Source organism: Aythya ferina (genome assembly GCF_964211825.1).
Source record: "Aythya ferina genome assembly, chromosome: 10".
Lineage (NCBI taxonomy): Eukaryota > Metazoa > Chordata > Aves > Anseriformes > Anatidae > Aythya > Aythya ferina.
The window spans coordinates 4,098,426-4,123,238 of record NC_140306.1 but is presented as its reverse complement, the minus strand read 5'-3'; the positions used below and the strand labels follow the sequence as shown (position 1 = coordinate 4,123,238).

Genomic DNA, 24,813 nt, shown 5'->3' with positions numbered 1-24,813 from the left:
CTTTAGCTCTGCTCTGACCGATGAGAGCTTCAGGAGGGGTGTGCAGCCCCCAGAAATTGCAGCTGCTCCTTAAGCATCACCTGAGCAGGAACCTCAGCACCATCTGTCCGGCAAAGCCACATGCTGAAGTCACCAAACTGGCATACTCCACTTGGAAAAAGGAAAAAATCCCCTAACACAAACACAAAGCATCTGCTTTTGAACATATTTAAAAGAGGAGTAACTTGTACAACGTAAATAATGTGGCTTTAGACAAAGACCTGCGTGGGGAAGGATGAGACCGAGGTTGTCTGAGATGCAGGTGGGGAAGGAGAGTGCCTGGAAATGAGCTGTTCTCCATGCTCAACATTTCTCCAATCATTTTCATATTAGCATATCTCTAAGTGCATATAATTTTCACATCAAAGAGTAATTTTTTAGGTATTTAAAAAAACAACAAAAAACTAGGATTGAAGTAGAGAATAATTTCTTTGCTGAAATCTTTCAAGCAGCTCCTCTCCATGGCATGACAGAAAAATTACAGAGGAGACAGGCGTTTAAAAAAAACCTCTTCCCTAGAATTCAGATTATTCTTGAAGCACAAGGTAAAAAAAGGCTCAGCCAAATTGCAACAGAAAATAAGAAAGCCCTGAGTGCAGTCTGTGCTTCGGGTTCAGCCTGGAACAAGAGCACCGTGGTGGTGGCAGAGGGCTGGTCCTTGCAAGCTCAGGGACACGGTGTAGGGGGAGCACCAACATCCCTGCAGCTTAACTCAGGAGCACCCTGCACCCTCTGCCCCTTGCTTGGGGGCTAAAATAATCAGCAATTAAGGTGGGGAGGAGGAACCAGGGATGAGCCTGAGCCCTTCTGGTCTCCCTCCCACCAGCCCTTCCAACACCAGCAATAGGAATTAGCTCCCATACAATACCAACGCTTCTCTCCAGCCCCAAACGCGTCCCTGCAGGGGCTGCTTGCTCCCCCACACTCCCAAAATGTCTGGCGAGGCTGGCCCTCGGTGCTCCGGTCCAGCTGTCTCAGAAACCAGGCTCAGGCAGGAGCTCCCCTTTAATGAGCTTTTATTAAAAGACTCTGTTACAAATAGCCACTTAAGCAAGTGAACCTTTGGAGCCTTTAGTCCATGATGTCAGTGCTGTGGCTGGATGTTTCCCGGGAGTATTAAACCTGATGCTAATATAGGTCTGTGCTGTATGACAGCTATAAAACTCCTGAAGCATACCAGGCAGGAGGCCAGCATGGCTTTCTGTTGCCTGTCAGGGCTTGGCTAAAGATCTCATGCACCAAGGCAGCGGCAAGCAGGGCTCTAGGCAGGGACCCAGCTCTTGCTCACCTCCATTGTGAGGCTGGAGAATCCCCCAGGCTCCACATCCCTCTCCAGGTGATATCTTGGGGTGATATTTCCCACCTCTGAGCCCCACACGAGCATCTCCACCTCCACATGATAACACACCGCCTTCTCTCCATGTCCTGATGGTCACAGGCAGAGGAACACCCACCATCTCTAAGCCAAGCAGCCTCACGGACACATACAAAAGCACCCATTTCTCCAAGCCTGGCTGCTTGGTGTGCCCTCCCCAGCTCTCTGCTCACACCCCCAGGGCCACACAAGGCCACGGCCACAACCCACCTCGCTGCCATGAGAATCACACCTGAGAAGCACGAGGAACACGAGCAATGTTTGCCACCAGCAACCAGTATCAAAACCAACAGCAGAACTGGCTCGACCCACCTGCCCGCTGGGAAACCAGGCGCAGAGGGCACGACCACATGCATTAATCATGTAATAACCGGCAGCTTTCCACCAATAGGTGGCACCAGCAATTTTTGGATGGGCTGCAACATGGTGCTCGTGGTCCCCTTCCACCAGGCACCCAGCCCAGCGGCGATAATGGGAGCATGGGTGGGCCATCCGCGGCACCCAACCCCTCTTTCTGCTTGGGTCAGGGAGAGATTCAGAGCCCCACAAGCCTATCTTTCTTCCCCACACACTTATTTTAAGGAGTACATCTTACATGAGTGCGTCTTTCAGGGAACAGAAGTCTGGATGCAAACAGATCAGAAAATTTTGTTTAAAATGGAGGCACAGCCTGAGCCTCAGTGGAAGGGAAACAGCAATGGTGCTGTTAGCACAGCAAAAGCCAACGCTTCTTGTAACTGTGTGCTGCGGCCATACATGGAAAAATGTCTAAGTTATAGTTTAATGTAGCTCAAATACACGTGGTGTAAATGTATTACCTTGATTAGAGAGTCCAACAGAAGGAAACATCAAGACACACGTGCCCAGGACACATGTGCTCCATCCCTGCATGCAAAATAAAGGAGAAGCCACCCAGCCTGGCCAAACCGAGCTGGCAGCTCCAGGGGCCTGATGCTGCACTGGGGAAAAACAGCCCCAAAAGCAACCTCTGACCAGCAGCCCCCAGCAGACTACAGGTGCGTGGTATCTAATGACTTCAGCTTACAACGCCACGCAGCTGAATCCTGCCTGTATAAATTATTAAAGAGTCTGCAGAACATTACACAGTTCATGTAGTTAATGATTATAGTTCAGCGTCTAGGTCAGATATAATTAGATGTTACATTAAAATAGCTTCACAGAGCCATTTATTCTGATTTAATTACTTAAAATGATAGTATAATGAGCAGTGCTTTCAAAGAAAAAAAAAGAAATCTTTTAATGAGCTCATTTTAAGTTAATATAAGGCAAATTAATCATTTAACAAAATGTAGTAAAAAAGACAAGTTCATATTTTAAAAAATGTTGTTCCTGCGTCAAAGAGGTTATTTTGATGGCATGCTGGGAAAAACACACAAACGGGTGGTGCTTGAGACAAAGCTGTACGTCGTACATCTGGAACATCTTTACAACATGTTTTCTTCCTTCCCCAGATATCCCTGCTATGTCAAAGTCCTTTGAAATACAACCTGAGCTGCAGATTTACGACCATCAAACTGCATCTTTATTCCAATGTGAAACAGAGCAAGAGCCGTGCAGAGCAGCTATCTGGAGGAGGTGAGCTTGTGATGAAGGGTTAATCACGAGGTGGTTCATTAATCATTCAATTGCTGGCTTGGAAAATTAGCTTTCACTTGTTTGTTTGCTCAAGAAGTGATAAGCCCGTTCCCTTGCTAGCTCATCTATTTTCTTCCCTTTGCATTGTTTTTAGTGATTTTAATCCTTTCCCATTTTTGCAATCAGTCATTTCTTTTTTTTAGCAGGACGAGGGAGCAGCAATGAGGAGCGTGAAAGCAGCAGCCTTCTGCAGGAGGGCAGCAGGCTCTGGCTCAGCACCGTGGCAGAGGGCAGCCCCGTCCCCCTCCCACAGCCCCCACACCGTGTCCGAGCCAGGACTGCCCTGCTCCTGCTGTGAGCACAGCTCCCTGCACTTGCACGTTTGAATAAACAACTATATTGGGTTAAAAAGTGACCAGAAACATGCTGGTGGGGTCATACTCCAGCCGCCACCACTTGCCCTCCTCCATCCCCACCTGAAACCGCAGCCCCGCTGATGGCAGATCAGGTCCTCAAGGGGAGCCCTGACCTCTCGTCCACCCAGCTGAGCCTAATGAGATCCAGCTACTACACAAAACAGCAAATTAGCTCTTTTCCCACTGCCCAGACCAGTTGATTCTCAGTTGCAGAGAGGCAGGAGCAGTCCCCGGTCCTCGCAGGGCTGGGCTCAGCACCACGCAGCATCGCCGAGCTCTGTGGATGGAGCTGGAGCTGCCGTGCTGCCTGCAAGCCACGTGTGAGCCAACCCTTCCCTCCTCAGGTCGAGTTAGAACAGGACCAGATTGCTCCCAGTAAAGCGATCAGCCCAGACCGTCTTCACAAAGCCCACAGACGTTTTGCACTCGTTCTTTTTGCAAAGAAACTAAGCTAGAAATTAAAGACATCAGAATTTCTTCCCCGATAGAAATTAGAGAGCTCTTCAGGGGGGACAAAGGGGGGATCCTACTCCCCACCCAGACTTTTTTCTCTGTATCAGCAACAACTCAAGCTCCCCTCAATAAGATGTTTGCAAACATTGCTGTTGGGTTGCCTGCAGGATGAGTGGTGTGAGCTCAGACATTTTCTGGATGCCTTGGCAAAACACACGAGCAGAGGCTGACTGCAAAGCAGCAACCGCGCTGCTCCCGCTAGGAACATAAATAATTTGGGACTACACATTTCTTTCTTAATGCACAGCCTCTGTTCCCAATTAGGGAAGGCCAATGGCTGTCAAAGGCTTTCCCTTCCCAACAGCAGGGACGGGGGCAGCAGTTTGGTGTTGTGACAGCACCGTGGGGCTCATCTCATGCACAGGTGCTGGCAGCACTTGGATGTGCCAACCCACCCATTTCCCATCCTGTCCCTCTCAATTATTGTGGTTTAGGTACAGCAGAACTAGGATACCTCTCTCCCATTGCTTTTTTTTTTTTGGTTTACTTATGGTTTTTGGCCCCCCTACTCAGCTTTCTGCACACCCCGATGCTGCCCTGGCACCGCGTCCACAGCGCTGCAGCGGCACCGACCAGCACAGGAAAGGTGCCGCAGGGCTGCACACCGAGCCTAACCACATCTCCAAACAGCACCACTTCCCCTTCTGGGGGCTAAAACCTGGATTTCTGAGAAAAAATGCAACATTTCAGAGCAGCAAGAATCATGTAATGCAGCCATTAATAAGGATTTCCAGACAAATCTGACTGGAGAGATAATGGGCTTAAACAAGTAGGAAAAAAAAAAAAAAAAAACAGTTTCTGCACCAGAATATTTTTCTTGTTGTATTCACTGTAATTATTTTCTAAACGTAGATCATTTTATATGATGCAGGCAGCAGTGTTCCAGAGCTAATCAGGCCATATGTTTTCACATTTTGAAAGGAAAACTAATTAAAAAGAAATGAAAAAGGTTGGTAAGGAGGGCTGTAGGTTTGGGTCAGAGAGGAGCGGTGAAGGAATCCTTCAGGAATGTATACATTCACTCTGCTCTGCGTTTTGTTTTCAGAATTGTTTCTGGCAGAAACCTAAAGAAAAATATGAACCAGATGTACAAGGAAATAGTTTCTTCATCAGAGAGAAGAATAGCGCTCTGTCTGCCAGGAGATTTTAGCCCTTACATTTTAGGAAGGTGATGTTAAAAATACCCTTCGAAGGTGGCTTCTCCTTCAGCAGAGCCCAGGACGTCCCAGCCAGGGAGGATGAGCAGCAGCTGGGAGGGAGGGAGGGCTGCAGGGGGCACGGACAGCTGAGTGATTTCTCTTCCATCGCCTCATCTCCTCCATCTGCCACCAACCTGAGGACACCACTGCTTTCCCACCCACTCCAGGGACGCTGGTGCTGGCAGCTGCTCCACACCCTGATGGATAACCAGGGGCCCCGTGTGCCCACACCACAACCCCGTGTGCTCACACCGCACAAGGTGACAGCACAAATCATCTCTCTGCTGCCAGAGATCTTCCCCCACAGCCGTACCACAAGAGGAAAGTACCCGGAAAGGAGCCGGTGTGCTCATCACAGCGAGGAGCCCAGTCCCCAAGGAGGGGAGGAACTGAAGACAGAGGGGTGGGGAGAGGAAAAATATACATATATATTATATACGTGTGCATTCCCTCTGCTCCAAAATGCTGCCTTCTGATGGAAGCAGCAGCAGACAAGGGAGCAGGTGCTGTGGTGCTGCCGTACCCCATCCCGGGATGGGGGCACCCCACAGGAACCGACCCGTGGGACCCCAAGCCCCTGCAGAGGTCAATGGCTGGGAATGGGGAGCTTAAGTGGGAGTTAATTAGGACTGGAAGAGAGCAAGGGAGAGCGAGCAGGGAACTTTAATCTCGTTAAATACACCTCAAGGCTCTGAGTAGCTGTACCTGGTTGTCAGTAGTTTGGCCAGGAGGAGCCCCTCTCACCCTTAGCCTCGCTCCAGCCTCCCCCCAGCAGGGGCGAGCCTCATGGGGTGGTTTCCTCATCTATTTGGGGTGGTCAGAAGCCTTCCTGAGCCCTCCCAACCTGCCCAAGCTCTCCCCTTGCCAGTCACACTTTGATCCCATGCAGCGAGCAGGGTCTGCCTGCCCCCAGCCAGCAATGCCCATCAGCCTCCTCACTCACCGAGGACATTTTCCCCTTCCTTCCCCCAAAAAAACCCTCCATTTGGCTGCCTGGGGTGTTTTCCCTCTGTAGCAGTACACACAGGCTCCACGATCAATTTGAAAAGGGAAAAAAAAAAAAAAAAAAAGATGAGTCATGCGTGCGGGTGATGTCTTTATCTCTTGAAACTGGGGATTTTGGGGGGAATGCATCAGCTCAGATTAGCAGCATCTCTGGCGAGGATTTCCCAGAGCCGTCATGAAGTGGTGGCTCAGAGCAGAGCTGCTGAGATGCCCAAAGACCTGTCACTGCTCAGATGCTCACCCTCACCCCGGCTCTGGTCACAGCTCTCCCACCACAGCACCTCTGCTTCTGCGGCTGGTTGCTGTCTGGAGGAGACGGGTCTCTGTTTCTCAACAGTTTTTATTAAAAATAATAATAATAATAATAAATCCTAAGCTTTCAAAATTTAAGGTAAGAAAACAAGCCCTCACTACAGTAGTATTACCAAGTCTTTGTTTTCTGGCCAGCTCTACTTAAAAACAAACAAATGCTGCAAGCTCTGAGGTTGGCTCGGTGTATTTGCTTTGTCCTCGTAAGTCACGGCACCAGCTAACACTAAAGGCACGAGGTTCAGCTTTCTGCACTGAACAAAAAGACAGCTTCATCTGTATGACAGCCAGCAGCGTCAGCTTCCCAGGTCTATCACAACTCCCCATAAATTTAAAAAGCTTTGCTATATTTCATGAAGCATCTCAAGCAGCGCAGATTTCACAAGGGACACCAAGAACAAAAGTTAAGCAGCGCATGTTTCGTGGTGATTGGCAAATTATCAGGTCACTGCTCCAACTTCCACAAACATCAGCAGCCAACAGCAATAAAAATACAGGTTTTGGTCCCAGGAGCTTAAAAACTATTTTCCAGAGTTCGACTTCATGACAAGATGCTCGCTACGACACCACAGAAGCACCGAGCTGCTTAATTGGAATAACACAGATGCAGTTCAGTTTTTAAGTCAATCAGAACAATAAATATAGAACTGACAGATTTTTGCAAAAATTGCTTAAACTTTTAGCTTTTTTTTTTTTTTTTTCTCCTCATTCTTTAAATGTATTTTTCTCTCTTGCCAGTAAGTAACCCTGAAGAATCCCATTTCTTCTCAGGCAGAGTGGCATTCCTGCCACGAAGTGCCCACAGGCAGCTGCTCTTTGAGTTACCCGGGATTTGTCGTATTCAACTCTTTCAGCACGAGGAAAAAACTCAAGGCATACAAATTTCATTCAGATCCCCATCTGATAGCAGAACCAGCGTACTTACAGGATGGCTATCTCAAACCTCAACATCTCCCTGACAATGATATCAAGAAAAAACTCCAGGGGTTTTGTTAATAGAGAGGAACTTCAAACGCTCTCGATTCCTGAATTTAAGCAGCCAGTAATCCTATAGGGCTGATTTTTCTGTGCTGGTGAGAGCAGATACCAAAGACTTGGTTCCCAAAACACTCACAAATGATACTGATGCCTTTTTTTTTTTTTTTTTTTTTTAATGCTTGCTTGAAAAACAAGAGCAGCCAGTGAACGGGCAGCCCTTCCCAGCACCCTGCATGCCTCATCCCACCCCGGTGCTGCCATCGCCCACGCTGGACGTGGCACAGCCAAGGGGACAAGGGACACTGATCAGGCACTGCAGCAAGGCTCACACACAGCTGGCAGAAAGTCATCACTCAGACGGAGAGGAAAATAACATCTTATTTACTGCCTCTCCTGAGACCTCGCTGAGGGCTGCGCTCCCGGCTGCCAAATGCAGCCCCGAGCATCGTCACAGGCTCCTCACCTCGCTACCAGCACAGCCATCCCCAAGGGCAGCAGGAGGACGGATCCCTCCTGCCTCAGGCTGTGGCAGCCCAAGGATGCTTGCTGCAGGCACCAGCTGCAGGGCTGGCTCAGCATCGGGCTGTGATGGCCGGGGCCACATCGCCTCGCCCCTGGCAAGCGCCCTTAGGGATGGGAGAGGAGCCCCCAGGAGCTGCTGCCCCGCAGTGCTGCCAAGAGAGCCAGTGCTTTTAAAAGGGACCCTGCCTCCCCGCTTCACGTTCCTGCTGAAAACATCTGGTCCGCTTGGCACCTATGCTCCAGTAAATATAGCACACCATCTTGCTCGCGGGCACGGTGCCACCGCGACAGATGGATATGAGCACAGGCAGCCAAGAGACCTTGTATCAGCATCAAGTGTGTTTGCTAAGGGCAGGATTCGCAGCCAGAAATGTCAGAATGGCTGAGTCTCCGTGCCTACAGATACCAGGGAAGCGAGACTGTGCTGAACCGGCTCTGGGCAGGATTAACTTCGAGACAAGGTAAGGGGGAAGCTAATTTCTGTGGTTCTGGAGCATAAATTTCTGGTTGTGCAGGGATGGATTAGCTTCTGGCTCAGGGATGTTGCTGTGGCTTCATCCCTCTTCCAGGAGGGAGAGCCCACAAAGATGTGGTACCTGGCCCGGAGCATCCTCCTCATGGCCAGCATTGCTGACAAGTGATTGACCCAGCCATTATATTTGGGGATGATCAGAGAAACAAACATGCTCTGCACATAATCTCCCCTCTCTAATCCCACATGCACTTCTTGTGGGAAAGCTCAGCCGGTCACTTGCAGTGGGGCAGAACGATGTGGTACCAACAATTCAGGGAGCTTGCTGGAAACAAGGAGCAGGACAGAGAGTTTTCCACTCCACCCATGTTATATCTCGCTTTGCTCTTTCTTCAGCTGGTACTTCATGAAAAAAAATGAAATAAAAGCAACACACACCCTGAATGAGAAAGGAAGGAGAGTTGGCAAGAACCAGCATGTCTGCACTTGCTTTAAATTTTTGTATTTATTAAAATACTCTGGAAGTCTCCTGCATTCCAGCAGCCTCTGGAACAGCACTGAAATAAGTTACATATTAGGAAATGCTCCACTTCCAGCAGCCCTGGACAAACGCAGCTCCTGAAGGGACCAGCCAGGATGAGCACAGGATAAGGGGCTGTACCTCACATCACCTGAAGCACCCGCATTCCCCAAGGGAGCTCTGCAGTTTGAGCCCCTTTTGCCAAAGCAGGAGCCAGCCACAAGTTGCCTTGAGCCCAGACATAAGAATGCTTTAAGAGATATTTCTTATTGTTTTGAAAAAAAAAAGATTAACTTCATCAATGTGTGAAACCAGCACACAGATCCCACTGGAGTCACTGGGAGCCTTTCCACATCAGGTCAAACCAGAAGCCCATTAAGGCTGATGGAAATCTTTCCTTTGGGTTTTATGGGATCTTTTGGTCCCAGCCAAGCTGTGTCACTAAACTTAAGCCAGGCTTGGCACTGGTGCCTATCACTGCTATCTTCCAGCCTGCCTAAAAACTGTGAACTCTTCAGTCTCCCCTGCCTCAACCTCCTCCACATTCAGAAGCAGGGTTTGGCAGAAAAGGGACAGGGAGGGGAAGATGACAGTAACTCAGATGCTGAACCTCCAGGCCCCGAGAAGCCCCTAGGGTGCTCAGCTGGTGCCCAGGCTACAGCATGCCCAGGAGAAAGTCACAGAAGGAGCACAGCCACCTTCATCCTTCCAGAGAGTGCTGCTCTACCCTGTGCTCCACGAGAAGCATGGACTTCTGTCAGCTTCTCTCTTTGGGGGCTGAGCTTTGCATTGCAGCAGGATGGAGAGCGGAAACTTGCTCATGTTTTCCATAAAGAGCTAGATTTAGATGAAAACAGACATTAAAAATAAAGAAAAAGAAAGTTACTTAGGAAGAAATCCAAAGTGAACCTGAGGAATGCAATGAAGGTTCACACAAGAAAAGAGGAGAACAGAGCAGGCAATTGCCCAGGCAGGGAGGAGAAAAGAAGGATAGGGGAAAGTATCCTTGCAAGTACTGTATGAGGAAGTATTTTGCGCAGGAGCAGGGTAAGAATATCACTACCTGAGCAATAGGGTTGCTCAAGAACCTCCAATTTGCCATAGGCACCTTTTAAAAAAGGCCTCTACTATGGGACATGTGGATCCAGCATTGACTTTAGGAGTCTGGGAGACAAAACAGAGAGAAACAAAAGGGCCTGGCCATAGGTACAATAGGATGTGTACCTTTAGCCTTTCATATCAGGGGTAAAAATGTAGGCCTGTGGGTCCAGATAACTGAATTTCCTAAATGCACACAGCTGGTTTCTATACATCCCACAGCTCTAGCTGACTACCAAAACACTGTGAGTATCATGAAGTGCCACAAGACAGAGGAAACACATGTCCAATAGCTGTGCCCTGCTACGAGGGCTGGCTTCCTTTATCCCCCTGCAATTACTTGCACACAGCTCCGTCTTACTCAGCAGCTTTGTAGTGTCCAGACTTTGGAGATTTACCTCTTCCATTTACTTTCTTTTTTTAGTTCTGAATATTAAAGCTTCTGAGATAAAAAGAGGCCGGCGAGAAAAAAAAAAAAAAGTAGTCTTCACCCAGGAGGTATGAAGAAGAGAAATAAAAAGACACTAGAAAAAAAATCTCAGTATACCTTCTTTGCATCCTTTATTTTCCCTAAGATGCACAGAAACCGGTAAGCAGTGAGCCAGAAATCCCTGGTCCCAGGACTCACTTCCGAAAAACATCAGAAGTCATTGGTGGTGCTCCCAGCCCCAGCAAATTGGGAGCTCACAGCAAAGAGCAAGGATTTGTTATTGATTGCCAAAATAGACCCAAACGTGCTAGTGGATAAAAAAAAAATAATAATAATAATAAAAATGAGACACCTGGAAATGGATATAATTTGCAAGGTTGGTAGAGTAGGAACCTAACTCAGCTTCCTTCTGATGTTAATAATTAGGAGGACTTGTGAGGCCTGAAGGGGAGATTAGGTTGTTTACACTTTTGCCTTTATCAAATAAATTAAGGTCTATCTGAAGCCAGCACAGATTTCCCAGGAGGGCCACGTCTCCCGCTGAGCAGGTTATCTGTGCACCTTGGACTGATGCAGAAAACTGCCTTTAAAGGATACAGATGGGAAGGAGCCTGAGCTAGCTCAAGAAGAAAGATCAGCATCGATGGAACTGCACCCAGAGCTGTGCTTGGAGGGGACTGGAGCATCAGTCCTGTGTCCGCAATGGGACCTCACCAAGGACAAAAATAATAACAGTGCTTCTGGTCTGCTACATAGGTGCAAGCTGCATTGCCTACCTTAGCTCTTCCCTCTTGCTTTTGGAGGCTTTTATGGCTTGGGGCTAAGCAACACACTGTGAGATTTTAATAAGACTGCCCCAAAAGGGTGCTGCTGTAACCTTCTGCAGCTAATGTCTCCAATTTAGGTGCTTTACCTCTGAAATTTTGAAGCCTATTTTCTTTTCACTATAGCTTTAGTGAAAGGAGCAAATGATTTGTAATGGCAATGGTTACTCTGGACAAAGGCAAGTGAAGCTCTTAGGATTTCATACCCTGGATCTCAGTTAACTGCTTCGCACTGCACTGTAGCAGAGACTCAATCATATTTTGACTCTACTAACCCATCTATTCCACCCAAATTAACACAGAGCTCTATTACAGCAAGGTGCTTCCCTGCCCACAGCACAGAGACCCATGGATCATCATGGTGACCAGCCCCACTGACATCCCATCAGCTTTTGCCACCTTGTTATTGCAACACACTGCTTCATGCCCTGAAATGGGGCAAAAGAAGGAAGCATGCCTCTCCTTCCCCACCTCCCATCATCCCTGCACCTCTGCAGCCTCCACGCATGGCTCTCCCCCAGGGCCTTAAGAAATAAATGTCTTTGCACCAAACCCTAGGCAGACAGCAAAGCCCAGAGGTGAGAACAGCCTGATGGGGCTGCCTTTTCCTTTCAGACTAAGCATCCCTTTGGAAAACCATGGCTTCATCATTAATTTCACCCATTAGCTGCTCCTAAAATGAGGCACTTGTGGACTGGAGCACCTGGGAGCAGGAGAGCCCCACTGCTGCCGGGCTCACCCAGCCAATGGAACTAAGCTGCTCAATGGAGAAGCGGACAAAATATCACATGGAAGGTTGTATTTATTTTATATATATGTATTTCAAGTAGCTCTGTCTGACCCCTTTCTCCATCTTGACAGGGGTGACCAGGACTGGAGCCCATCACACGCAGCAGCAAGTGCCCATGCTGCAGTGGGTGCCAGAGGGGCAGCTGCAGAGCCCACTCCCACCAGTACGGATTGCTATAAAGTTAAAAAAAAGTTCTGGTTTCAGATTCCCCTTACTGTCCAGTTCTCAATCCAGTTATTTCACAAGCTGAGAACAGTGTTATTGGGGTTGACCTAAACGTATAGGTGAAAAAAACTCCTTTAACTTAGGAGAGGGGTCTGAGAATGGAGAGGCACGGAGGTGGGAAACGACTTATTGCTTCGCCATAAAGCTTTTAAAGAAAAGAGAAAGGGGGTGGGGGGAATGTGGAAAGAAAAGAGCAGCAGGAGGCCCTTGAACAAAGAAGATTCTGCCCAAATTGCCAGCGAGAGGCCCACAAGTCAGCGGGGGGCTCCCAACGGGGGAAAAACTTCCAGCAACTCCGAGGATGTTGTGAGAGCTCGAGAATGCCGTCGGCAAAGTGGGAGCAGCCTTCCCTGCTGCTGGGGCCCTCTCTCCATCTCCTCGGCACTGAGGATCGCTGTCCGTAAGGTGTTCTGCAGAGGCTGCCCTGTCCCAGGGGCTGGGCACGGCTGTCCCAGCCCCAACAGCCCATGCCTGGTGGGCTCAGCACCCCAAAGTGTCCCCTCTGCCCACAAGGAGCTCTGGGGCTGCCCGCAGGCAGTGCGCCTCTCCCCCTCTACTGTACCTATTACCTCCCCGTACAAATGTGTTAAAAATACTTTCTCATTTTGTCAAGTGGATCCTCGACTTATGGACAGGCCTGCTGGTCAAAACGGGCAGTAAAAGCTGCCCAATAAATTCCTGTCTTTCTGGCAGCAGGACGAGGAGCCCCTCAGCACCGAGGAGGCTCCGGGCCTCGCAAGGCCCAGCGCAGGGAGGACGCTGAGGTCAGGTCCATTCTTCTCTTTCAAGACACGATTTATGGGGAAGCTCTCCTCCAGGAGATTGATGAACGAAAGGGCTGGATCAGCTACTGTATAGTCAGGGGTGAAATCCCGGATCCTTCAAGGTCAGTGGCAAAGCTCTCGTTGACTCCAGCGGCCAGCCCTGCTCCGTGCTGAGCTGGCTGCACTTCTACACAAAACCCGCATGTCCCAGGGACAGATGTCAGCTTCTCCTTCAGCAAATACACACCACTGTGACCCCCCAGAGGAGCTGCTCCAACTGTCTGAGCTGGGAGTCCATGCACAAACACACGCCCTTTTCCAAAGGGCTTTAAATCTTGCGGAGTTGCAGGAAGAGGCAGTACATTAAAAGAAAAGAGCATAAATTATTCCAGCCTTGGGGCAGCAGTGACTTGCCTTCCTGCTAGCGAGCTCTGGAGGTTTTATGTGTTAGTTTACTCTGGTGATTAATAAAACATCCTGCACTTAATGCAACTTGTCAACCTCTGCATCCAGGAGAGCGCACGTGTCCTGGAGAGCAGCGGCGATGTTCTCAATTATTCGTTTGCTCCGGTGCAGAGCGGGCATTCGGGGTTTCTGCAAGGCAGAGGCTAACAGCAGATCATTTGTGCATCTTACACAATCGATGCGAGATGCCACGAGCACTGAATGCCAATTTGAAGCCAAGCCGGCCAAGGCTTAACCGATCTGCTTTGGGTTTGGCCAGGCTGCGCTACCCCTGCACTGAGGCTGAGCAGAAAAGCCCGGTTTAATGGGGAACTTGCTGCAGAAGTACCTGCCTGCGGTGCTCTCAGCCTTTTTATTGCCCATATGGTTTCCAGCTAAGCTTCTCCCATGCAAGCATTCATCAGCTCCACGCTTATCTACATCCTGGCCAGTGCTGACTTTGCACTTTTAAGATGTCAACGGAAGAAACATCACACATGTACTTTAGCATCATCGTGTGTCAGAAGCTCAAGGTCCACAAATACACCCTCCCTCCTTCCCCTGCACTTTAAAACACATTTTACCAAGTAAGCAGTTTTGCACTTAAATTTTCCTTCCCAAACACTTCTCTCTGTGCTAATCTTAATGCTCAGGAGAGATGCAAGTCAGACGGCACGAGAAGCAAAATTTTCTGCTTCCAGAAGAGATAGCACGTTCCACCCCAGCAGGCAGGCTCATTAGATGTCCCGGTGATAACTGCTCCAGAAGAGCCTCCTGTGGAGCAGAAAGCCCCCGCTCCCCTCCCTGTTCCACCAACCCTACAGCGCAGAGCAGCAGCCCCAGCACCCTGCCACGCAGCTCTGCTCACTTCAGGCTCACCCCCACCTCCCAGCCATAACTCACTTGACCACGTACCTCACCTCTCTGTTTAATGAGCCATGGCCAGAAACTAGAGAGAAACACATCGTTTTTTAAAGACACGCCAGGTTCCCTGGGGCCACGGGCTGCAGCAGGGCTGTAGGTCTGTCCCCTCCCTGCTGCAGGACATGGGCACCCCCAGGCTATGCCACGCTGGCAGCAGATCTCCTTTAAGTTGGTTTCTGTGACTAAAGGGCCTGTGAAAATTAATTCACAGGCACTGAAGTGTCCTCACACTTACTGTAGGGAAAAAAAAAAGACTGGGTAATATTCACAGGCTACAGTTTTTCAGGCAGGGCTTCATCAAGCATGCAGCCTGTAAAAGGGAAAGGGCCAGGTGGATGCTCTTGCTACCTCTGGAACGAAACTCACTCCATCCAGGTTTGTGTTCAAATTGCTTTTCCTAATGTACCTCCAGAGATTTTTTCCTCTGTTGTTACTATGCAAGAGGATTTGTAAAGGAATGGAGATTTAATCTATTATTGATTATTGCATTATTAAAAAAGTAAAAATAAAATTAAGTCAGTCTCTTTGAAGTGCGAAGTAATTTATTTTAAGAAACTCTAAAGTTTCATAGCAACTCTTAAAAAAAATATTGCTATTCCCTTTCCGTAGTACAAATCTTATTGCCAGAGATGAAGCTTTACTCCTGTGCTGTCATACCTCATTGCTTTGTCCTGCAAATGCCCACTACTATCAGACTGTCACCAGTACCACCTATGTCACCGGCCGGTGCTCCAGCAGTGCTTTCGAGTGGTGAAACGGGACAGATGAGGAACTGAGGTGCCAAACCCAGTCACCTCTGGTACGCTTCTGCAGGGGGCTGGAAGCAGCCCTGAGCAAGATAGTATCTGCCCATAGGTCTGTGCAGCAGCAGAGCCGCATGCTGGAAGGTGCCGGTGCCTCAGCCTGGTGGGTGCCAGGGCTTCCTAAAGCGAGGTGCCGGAGTCCCAGCAGCTGTGGTGCAAGCTGGGGACCTCAGCACCACTGGAGCCATGCTCCCCTGCCAGCCAGGCTCGCCTCGCTCACGTTTTATGGAACGAGTTTTTACAAGCAACCCAATATTAAAGTCAGGGGGGTTCGGTAAAAAATGTGTATTAGGGTTCACATCATAAAAAAATACACAGGATATGCAACACAGTCAGGCTAACGTGGTTGGAACCTTCCCTTTTGGTACGCTCTATGCTTTGTTATTTTAACTGCAAATCTAAATCTACTTAAAATCTAAGCACTGCTTTAACAGAGTAACATCTCACGCAATTAGGCCTCTCAGCGCCTTGGGATAAGGGTGCAGTAGACATTAAAGCCTTGCAGCTAAGTTTTCCCTCATCACCTGGAGGCCCACAAACAAAAACACGCAGATTAGTTTACAGAAACCTCATTTAAGGTGAAAAATCCTGTTAGCTACACTCACTAGATTCTTAACAGATGTGCTGGAGCCTACAGCTGTACGCTACAGCATCTTCTGTGGGAGAAGGCTCTGTGGAGGAGCCAGCCCCAGGGCAGGGGACAGGCGGGATGCATGCAGAGAAAACTGCTCTCACCCAAAGGCCAGCGAGATAAGGAAAACCCTGCTCTGGATGCCTTCTCCACTCTTATGAGCTTCTTTAGGTTTTGCAAACTTCAAACAGCTCTGATAGTTCTGTACACCTTTAAGTATTAATATTAAAGTGGTTTCCATTTTAAAATCATAAACACTCAAGTCCAGCAATTGATAATGGATTAACAGTTACAACAAGCAATCCAATAACTTCTCAGCATCTTCCAAATAGATCTCAGAAGATACTCACCTGGGCACAGAAAAGTCCTGACACAGAGACCCCTCTCCTGGATGACCCTGAATTACTTGCACATCTCTGGATGGGCAGAAATGCAAGTTATAGGGCTTTTATAGGGCTTCCTCTCAGGGCATTCAAGAGCTCATAGAGAGATGGGAGGAAAAAAACAAGCAGAGCAAATGCTGCAATTGTTTGCAAGCAAGCATACAAGTGTTGAAGTAAGCAAGCAATCAGAGGTGCTAGGTTTAAATGAACCACACCTTGAAATACCCAATCAGTTAACTGTTAACATTTGCTTCTAGCATTCTGTTAATTAGTCCGTGAATAGATTCTTTCATCATCTTTTTTTTCAAAGATCTTCTCAATTCTATCATCTTAATTATTCACCTTCATAAAGAATCACCTAGGTGCAAAGGAAATAAAAGTTTTTTTAAGTATCAATAGATTTTCTCTTTTTTTCTGCTTTTCTCCTGCAATAGGCTTTTCGTCTCTCATGGTTCCTTGTCCGAGAGTGAACTTACTGGAATTATGCTAGGAGTTTTAGGAGATAGGAATTTAGGAATAGATGCTCTCAGGCTAATTAAGACACTGGTGTATGAAAATGGGCACATGAAATAGGAAGGGATTTCTCTCTATCTCATGTATGTATGTTTGGAAGTAAATTTCCTTAGACATTTTGTCTTTGTAAGTCAGCAGCCTTCCTGCAGGATCTGCTGCAAAGATGTGCTGAAGCTGGACGATGCTGAAAGTAAAACCAGAAGAATATCTTGGACGAGCAGGAAATTGTCGCTCACACCCTGATCGTTCTTTTCTTGACTTGAGCTCAACACAAACGTTTGGGCTCCGTAATGACCTCACTCCTGGTGAAGTGCCTCACCAGCCCCAACAGGTACAGGAGGCTGCCGGGGGCTGAGCTCGTGCCGAGCCAGCACCCCAGGATGTTTCACCAGAACTCGTGCGAGACCCAAAAACCAGATCCTTGCGTTGACTTCGGTGAACCCCGGGTAGTGGGAGTGGGAGATGGCTGCAGCCAAAGCTCTGTCAGCCCACCACAGGCGGTCTGGGAAGGAAAGTTGGAGTCAGCAGATCCGCTCCCGTTCCAGGGAGACCAAGCTCCTACGTGCGTGCACATCGAGGAGTGATAACATCGATGCCTCTTCTGAGACAGCTTTAGGATTGGCGTTGGGCCCAGGGATTTTGCAACTCACTTCTATTCCACACAAAGCACTGCCTTGAAATATGTTCCCTCCACAGATACTTACATTTTCCCCTTTATTTCGACTTTGGGTACAAATACTTTGCAAGGAGTATGTCCCCACTCTTTCCTCCCCACTCAGTCTCCACGTTACTAAGAGCCCTTGGTAAAGCTCTTTTCCATGCTAAATATGCATCCAACCACTGTTAATGAGCTTTGGCCAGCTCGCAAGGAGTTTTGACAGGCCTGTTGAACCGGTGCCAAGCAGAGATGAATGTTTGGCTTGGACCAGCACAATGCTCTGTTTGTCTCATTGTTACATTGCAAGTGTTAGCAAACTAATGTGACAGGATGTAGACGCACACAACTGAAAAATGACTGAAAATATAATTCCATGTCAGCAGTGACTCCTGAAGGATTATTCGTCTCTGGTGACTTTGAGGGAACTTTTCCTTACGGACTCAAAATAAAGACAGGTCTGTGTGCTCGGGGAAGGCGATCAATTAGTTTTAAAGCTAGATGTAAGGAGCTGCACTCTGCTCTTGCTTCCTAAGATTTACTTCTAAATCAACCAGCCACTCTACCACAATCCTTTTCTTTTTTTTTTTTTTTTTTCCCCAAAAAGCCCTGCAGCTGGCTGCTTGCACAGCCTGCTAAGAGCCTGATCTCCGCTCTGCTCCCTGCTATGGGGATGTGCTCCAGCAAACCCTTCAGGAAACCCTCTAAGCCCACAGGTAGAGGAATTGCCAGACTTCACGAGGAGAGCAATGGATCATCTCAACGCAGACAGAGTGAGGAGTGGAGAACCATCCCCACCACGCATCTCCTCGCTTTCTGGCACTCCGCTGTGTACGGAGACCTGGGGAGCTGGAGCCCATCTGAACCGTCATGTTTAATAGCCACGAGGGGATCCAGCTCCTTATGATCTATAGCTTCTGGGTTGGGGGGTTATTTGTTTTTAATTGTTTGTTTGTGTGTTAGTTTTGGAGCTGATCTTCTTCCTTGTCTCTGCTGCATCATTTTTTTTTCCCCTTAACTTCAGAGGAAGGATTTTATCTTTAAAAAAGCAGATGTATAGGCAGCCTTGTGCTGTTCTTTCCCATGAGGAAACAGGGTCACCCAGGAATCTGTTCCAAGTTACCTCCCAATGTCTGTCCTCTCCAGACGAGGAGCAGTAACCCCAGTAACCCAGTGTCCCATCTCTGGCAGGGTCCAGCAGCAGAGCACGGAGCAAGCTTACAGGGGGATTTCCCCAGGGAACCCTGGTGTTGAGCAGCCCAAAGCTTTCCGTCACTCTGAGCACCGCTCTGGTGTTTCTGGAAGTTGGTGCCGTTCTCTCTCCTGAATGAAAGGCATTGTTTTAGGACTCATCTGAAATGTTACCATCCTCAAAGCCTAGCGGCGGTGATTCCCACACATAGAGGACACACTGTGGGAAGAAGCACTTTTGGTTTTGCTAGTCGGGATCCTGCCACCGTCCTTTGGGCTATCATATTTTGGTGTATATGGTAATAGGAGAGGGGCTGTTAGATTTTCAGAAGGTATTTAGACCTCTGAAAGTTCAGAAAAAAAAATAGCAAGACTCACAAAAAGTACTTAAGTTCTTCTGAAAGTCAGGAGGAGCTGAGAGTCTCATTTAAAGCTCTTCAGCAAATCCTACTAAATGCTTATCTGTAGCTTTCAGGCGTTATAAACCCTTGTAGATCCAGACCATGTTGGTAAATGATGTTGTTTTTGTGCAGTATAGGTGGATTACCACCCCACCCCAGTCCAGAATTACAAACTGTAGATGGACCCACCTCCCTCATGGGCTGCTCAGCTTCGCTATACATTTGTTCATTTGTTTCTTTCATTTTTATAGCCAGCATTGCACAGATAAAAATGTTTGGCCAAAGTCAAAATACTGGGGGCTGAAAAGAGACAAACCAAGAACATTTATTTGGATTCCTGGTGCAATACTACAAATACCCAAGTTCGTTATAAAAATCATATAAAAGCCTCTGTAGCGTAAGACCAGCTTTGCAAATCCTTTTAATTACATCTCTATTTTCAACCGCTGGCATGTCAGAAGGAGATGAGAGGGTGTTAAATACGTTCAGTTTGTCGTGGCTTCATTCAGTTTTTCAACTCACAGAAAGGTTTTAGAAACACTTGAGTCTCCTTATCTTGTCACGGGTCATTTTTTTTATGCATGAGACAATTTAATAGCAACAGAAGGTACAAATCTGTATTTCAGTCTTAGGAAAATTGCTCAAATTCTTGTCTAAAGCTCTGGAAGGGATTGACAGAGCCAGCGGGTTGTCATGCGGGGACTTGCATGCACAGATGCTATCGGTTGTGGCTCTTTGGGTATGACGACTCCGTTGCTGCATGTTCTGCTCATGCAGGGAACAGCAAAGTGGATCCACTCTAATCCCACTAGAAAAGACTACAGACTTGGAAAAACAACTTCTTGAGAAGTGTTGTTTCCATTTTGTAAACCTCTGGTCCATTTCTGTGGGGCTTTTCCATGCTCTCCTAATGAAAACCGTTTCCCAGGAGCCCCATATTGCTGCTGAAAGCTAGGGGTTTGGTACGCACTGAAAGAAATGGCATTGCATAAAAAAAGATAGTGATGGAAAATTTTAACAACGCTGATTGTTTAGGTTTTCTTCCCCTTCTCAAAATGAAACACTTTTTAAATCAAGCCTTTTTTTCACCGAGAGCTTTGTGAGCACGTTTTTTCACCTGGTTCCAATCTGGACACTATTGCAACACAAACGAAGAGTGAGAGCATCCACCGAGGGAGTGAGCGAGAGCATGAGAGCTTCTGGCACAGCAAGCCTCACTGCTTCCAAACTGTCCACCAGATCCTGCAGTGGATCACACAGGAGCACAAAACAAATATGACTCTGTACATGACAAAAACCCTCAAAGGCCTGGAGCAGCTCAGAGGAGTGGTGGAAAAGGACCCTCCCTCCCCTCTGGTGCTTTGATGGCTGCAGGGCACCAACACTTCTTTCTCCCTGTCGATGGTTTAATGGGTTCACACACAAAAAAAAAGATGCCAATTTGGATTTAGCACTTGCTTAAGAAACAGTTTCTTCAAAAGAAATCTCAAAAAATGCCACTGAAGGGTAGGACTGGAGGGTTCAGGGCAGCTGTTGACCGAGCCCTGCAGCTATTGCAGCCAGGCAATAGTAACCCAGGCTGGGGGTCCATGCCTCACACACCAAAAACATCTCCAGCACACTCAGACCAGTAGAGAAAGTCCACAGCACTTAAAGACTGCAGGAAAAGAGCAGATGAGGGGAAAAGTACCACCAATAACTCCAAACCTTACAGCCCTGGGGGGGGTGTTGAAAAGTTTAGAAGGACTGGAGTTGTCCTGTGGCACTCACAGAGCTCCAGCACTCACTATACCCCATCCAGGTGAAAACCAGCCCCAAAATTCAGATGTACATCAGTGGTACAAGCCCCAGATCCCTCGTCATCTAGCTCAGGACAAGGAGAAGCCCGGGCCCATAAGAGGAAAGAGGAAAGTTCAGGCAAACAGGGTTCCCTTTCCCACCAGGCGGCCTGGAGCCGGTGACGTGGAGCCCGTGTCCCACGCCGCTCTGCAGGCCTCTCCACTGGCTTATCAAGCTCCGTCTTGAAGCAATTTGGGCCTTGAACAGATTCGTTAAACAATGTAATATGGTGAACAAGGAATAAAGATGAGGAAAGGCAAAATTAGATTAATGCTGCAGATAACTTTTGAGTATAACTAATGCCAAATAGCCGGAGGGCTACATGTCAACAATTTAATAGGGCACAACGTAAAATAATGTTTTCAAAACAAGCAGTTCATTGGATGCTTCCCTTCTGAATCAGATAAAGCGTATCACTGCAGAGAGATTTGCTTTGATCTGCTCTGTAGCAGAAGGTCAAGGGTGTTTAAACCAGCTATTCAAAGCTTGTGAGTAATAGAATTAAACGGCTCAGATGACTGGGTACATCCCCGAGTTCTCAGCATCCTCCAGATGCCGGGCCAGGCCCCGAGGTGGGAGCATTCGCTTTGCCCAGCATCGCTGCAGGCAGCTCCCAGCCATGCTGAGCCCACAACCAAGATCTCCGTGGCTGTCTCCAGCACCCTGCTGAGCTGCCAGCCCCAGGACAGGGCACCCACGAGGAGAGGGCTGGGGTGAAATGAGTCCCACACATCAGTCCTGGGCCCTGCCAGAGGTTTGTGAAACCTGGGCACCGCATGGATTTCACCCCAAGGCAGGTTTCCAGCTGGATGGATGCTGGAGATAACCCCAAACCCCGGCATGCCTTCTGCTGCTTCTCACTGACCTCCTCTCCATGGGTCACTTGTGCTCCCCCCCAGGAAGAAAAGATGGGTCAAATAGGAGGTAGAAGGATTAAAACGGTACAACAGGTGTGCATCTCATTGCCATAGTATTTTGCTGCTTATCTCTGCTTTTCCAACCATAAAATCAAAGCAGAGGCTGGGCCAGCCCATCTGGTACAGTCCTGGCAAAAGGGATGCGGTGCAGGAGACCTCGAGGCCCAGCTGCAGAAGATGCCATCTCCCAACCCCAGAGACCCCGACTTCAGGCTTCTTCTTGGCAGGGACGCTGTGGTGTGCTCTCAGCACCCTCCCAAGGCACAGAAACATATTTTAAGAGCAGGACCCAGTGAAGAGCTCTTGCAGACACCACCTGCACAGACACACGTGTGCACAGACACATCCACAGGACCAAGTGCTGCGAGACACACTGTGCACCTCAGCCACCGCCTCACGGGGCTGAAGCAGCTGCCAGCACAGCACGGGGTCCTTGGGGACAGCAGGAGGACAAGTGCCACGATGGGGCTCATTTGTCTCCAGTGGCACCGTGACAGCACGCCGCGGGGTGGGAGCAGCACACACAGGGACTGCTGCATGCATGGTACTCAGGGGGACAGAGACAGTCACACAGCAATCCCTCAGCACACCTTCCTGGGGATCAGGTGCCTCAAGAGGATATATGGCCTCACCTGGATCGAACACGGCTCCCCAGAGCCTCCCAGAGCCACAGGACTCCAGCCGTTACCCAGCTCCATCGAGGCATGGCTGGGTTTGTTTTGCTGGCTGTCACGTCTCAATTAGCCGTCACCTCGGCAGGGCAGCGCGTGGCCAGGGGCCACGGGGTCTCCACAGCTTCGTAACTTCAGGGTGAAAAGGTAAATCCATCCATGGGGCCCTGATAATAGGGCTGCCCTTTCCCTGTGAGGGGCTGGCCCCAACCAGGGATGGGGGCCCCAGGTCCCCCACGTGAAGGCAGCTCTCCCCGCCCGATGGCCTGATCAGAAGGGCAACAAGACAGAGATAGGGCTCGGCAGGGACTGCCTGGAGCACCTTTATCAGCAGCACCACTAACGAGATGCTGGAGGCAGGTGGGTGCTGCCATGCTCAGCCCCAGCCCACAAAGCTGCCTGCCAGAAGCACTCTGCCCTGGGGACTGCTGTTTAAAAGCAAAGCAGACACCGAGAGGTCACATAAATTCCTCCACCTGCTGCTGCAGCAGCCCCAGCCTCTCCCCTGGATCCCTGCAGCCCCCATCTGGCTGCCAAAATGCCCCCGTGTCCCCTGGCACCGGGGTACCCCGGGGCAGGGCACGGATGTGATTTTTGGGACGAAGCCCCACAGCGGCAGCTGTCCACAGCCACAGGCTGCGTGTTGCGGGATGAGCTTGTGAAAGGAGAGCAAATTTAGCCCTGACTCATCTGGGATAAATTTGCCATATTCGCAGCAGGGCTGAGCCAGCTGTGTGTAGCTGTGTGGCAGCGGGGAGGGTGTCAGTGCTGCCTGTCCCATTTGGTGGCGGTGAGAGGCATGGGGAAGGTTTCCGCACCCAGAAGGCTGTCCCGACATCGGGTTACCGATTGCTGGAATTGATAAGGCAGCTCAGAAAGCGTTAACAAAGCTGAATTTGGCAAAAGCAGAAGTGAAAGTCTGTGAAAACGGGAAGGGTTTTTCCACTCGCTCTCATAGCTGGGCACAACTGCTTGCGCCAGGCGGATCTGGGGACTGTTGGCCCGGAGCGTGGCCCCCGCAGGCCTGGCTCAGCAAGGCGATTAGGGAAGCATCCTGCCAGCTGCATGGCGTGGAACAGGGGAGAAAGCACTTCTGCAGGATGCAAATATCTGGGCTTCGTCAGCCGAGCCCGTGGGTACCCGAAGGGGCAGAAGGGAGAGCAGGAGCGCTACGGCCAGCAGGGCTCCAGCTCTTCTCCTCCCACAAACCCATCAGAGAGCGGCTATGGGGGAAACCCCGCCTTGCTGTTCCTGTTAGACTAACACTTTACCTGCGAAATGGGGGTAGGAGGCTCGTGTGTGTCTCGTAGGTGGACCTGGAGGAGGTGAGAGCAAACAAGGCAAGAGTCAGCTGCAGCCTTGCTTCATGCTTTCTGTCCCCGGGCACGTTTGTTTAGGGACCGGGGGCTGCAGTCACAAATTTAGCACTAAGGCAAATGCCCGCTTCATCAGTTTCGAGGGTGGGTTTTCTTTAAAGCTTTCATCCTGGCAGAGATATTTGAGGAGCTAAAAATAGGCAGCAAAGTCACGTGAAAACCTCAGGATGTGAGAAATCACATAAAAGATACGAGCGTGAGTCCTTGTTTCCTTGGAAATAATAGTAGTAGTAATTCTTGAAGGCGAGGCTGTGATGGTGAGATCTCAAACCGGCCCCATGCCCCCGGGGTGCTCCGTGAGGGTCCGGGGCAGGGCAGGAGCCCGGTGCAACAAGACTGAACCGCGGCAGCTGCGTTGATGGGGTTGGAGGTCTCAGTTTGGGATGAGCCCAAAGGAAAAGCCTCCACCACTGCCCCCCCAAGACTTCCCGTCTGGGTCTGGGTTTAAATTCACAGGTACAGCTGGGTTGGGGGGGAGGCTGGCTCCAAACCTGCAGCTCTGGGGAAGTCTCAGACCTGGAGAAGTCTGCGGCATGAGCCCATCCCTGCTGGAAATCATTGAGCCAAACGGGGGCATTTCTGTGGCAGCACAAGGTCCTCACCTATGAAATTACCTATATTTACATTTTAACACCCCCAGCACCATAAGACACTCAGGCTCAGCTCCAGCCGATCCCCGGGGAGCTGGGCAGGGCTCAGCAGTGTAGGAGAAGCTCAGCACCCTGCAGCACCAGGCACCCATTTCCCACCCCTGCGGGGATGGGGCCAGGACAGCAGTTCTGGCCCCTGTTCCTGCACCCAGCCTCGGTTTTCCACCTCTGCATTGCCAGCCTGAGCTATGGGCTACCTCCCAGAAACCCTTTCTAAATCAGCATTAGCATTTAATTTATCTTAAAGAGGCTCGCTGCTTCTTACGTGTGGCTTCTACAGAGTTCAGACCCCGCAGCCAAACGCTCCCTGGTCAGTAAATGCCAAAAGGAAGGTTTTGTA

The 24,813-nt window shown here is 49.3% G+C and overlaps 1 protein-coding gene and 2 long non-coding RNA genes across 9 annotated transcripts in view; 1 reads left to right on the top strand and 2 right to left on the bottom strand.

Moving 5' to 3' along the window:
• The window catches only part of LOC311441906 (uncharacterized protein), an 87,025-nt gene extending 70,626 nt beyond the window's left edge, over positions 1 to 16,399 (bottom strand). For 5 of the 7 annotated variants that reach the window (XM_084530541.1, XM_084530537.1, XM_084530539.1 and 2 more), the window contains exons 1-2: positions 2,233 to 2,404; positions 1,328 to 1,464 (exon numbers count right to left, since the gene is read on the bottom strand). In XM_084530541.1, the coding sequence (XP_084386667.1) occupies positions 1,328 to 1,464; positions 2,233 to 2,305 (210 nt within the window). In that variant the 5' untranslated portion in view covers positions 2,306 to 2,404. Of the gene's footprint in view, positions 1 to 1,327; positions 1,465 to 2,232; positions 2,405 to 12,086; positions 13,670 to 16,227 lie in introns of those variants that run through there. The other 2 variants (XR_014696325.1, XR_014696326.1) reach the window with 2 other exon arrangements.
• Positions 2,343 to 4,553, top strand: LOC311441908. The gene is made up of 3 exons (XR_014696329.1): positions 2,343 to 2,430; positions 2,887 to 3,010; positions 3,214 to 4,553. It is a non-coding gene; the product is annotated as an uncharacterized lncRNA (long non-coding RNA).
• Positions 16,400 to 19,344: 2,945 nt separating the features above from the next.
• On the bottom strand, positions 19,345 to 22,731 carry LOC311442374. Its single transcript, XR_014696589.1, has 2 exons — positions 22,409 to 22,731; positions 19,345 to 21,057 (listed from the first exon to the last, which is right to left on the bottom strand). It is a non-coding gene; the product is annotated as an uncharacterized lncRNA (long non-coding RNA).
• Positions 22,732 to 24,813: the final 2,082 nt, after the last annotated feature.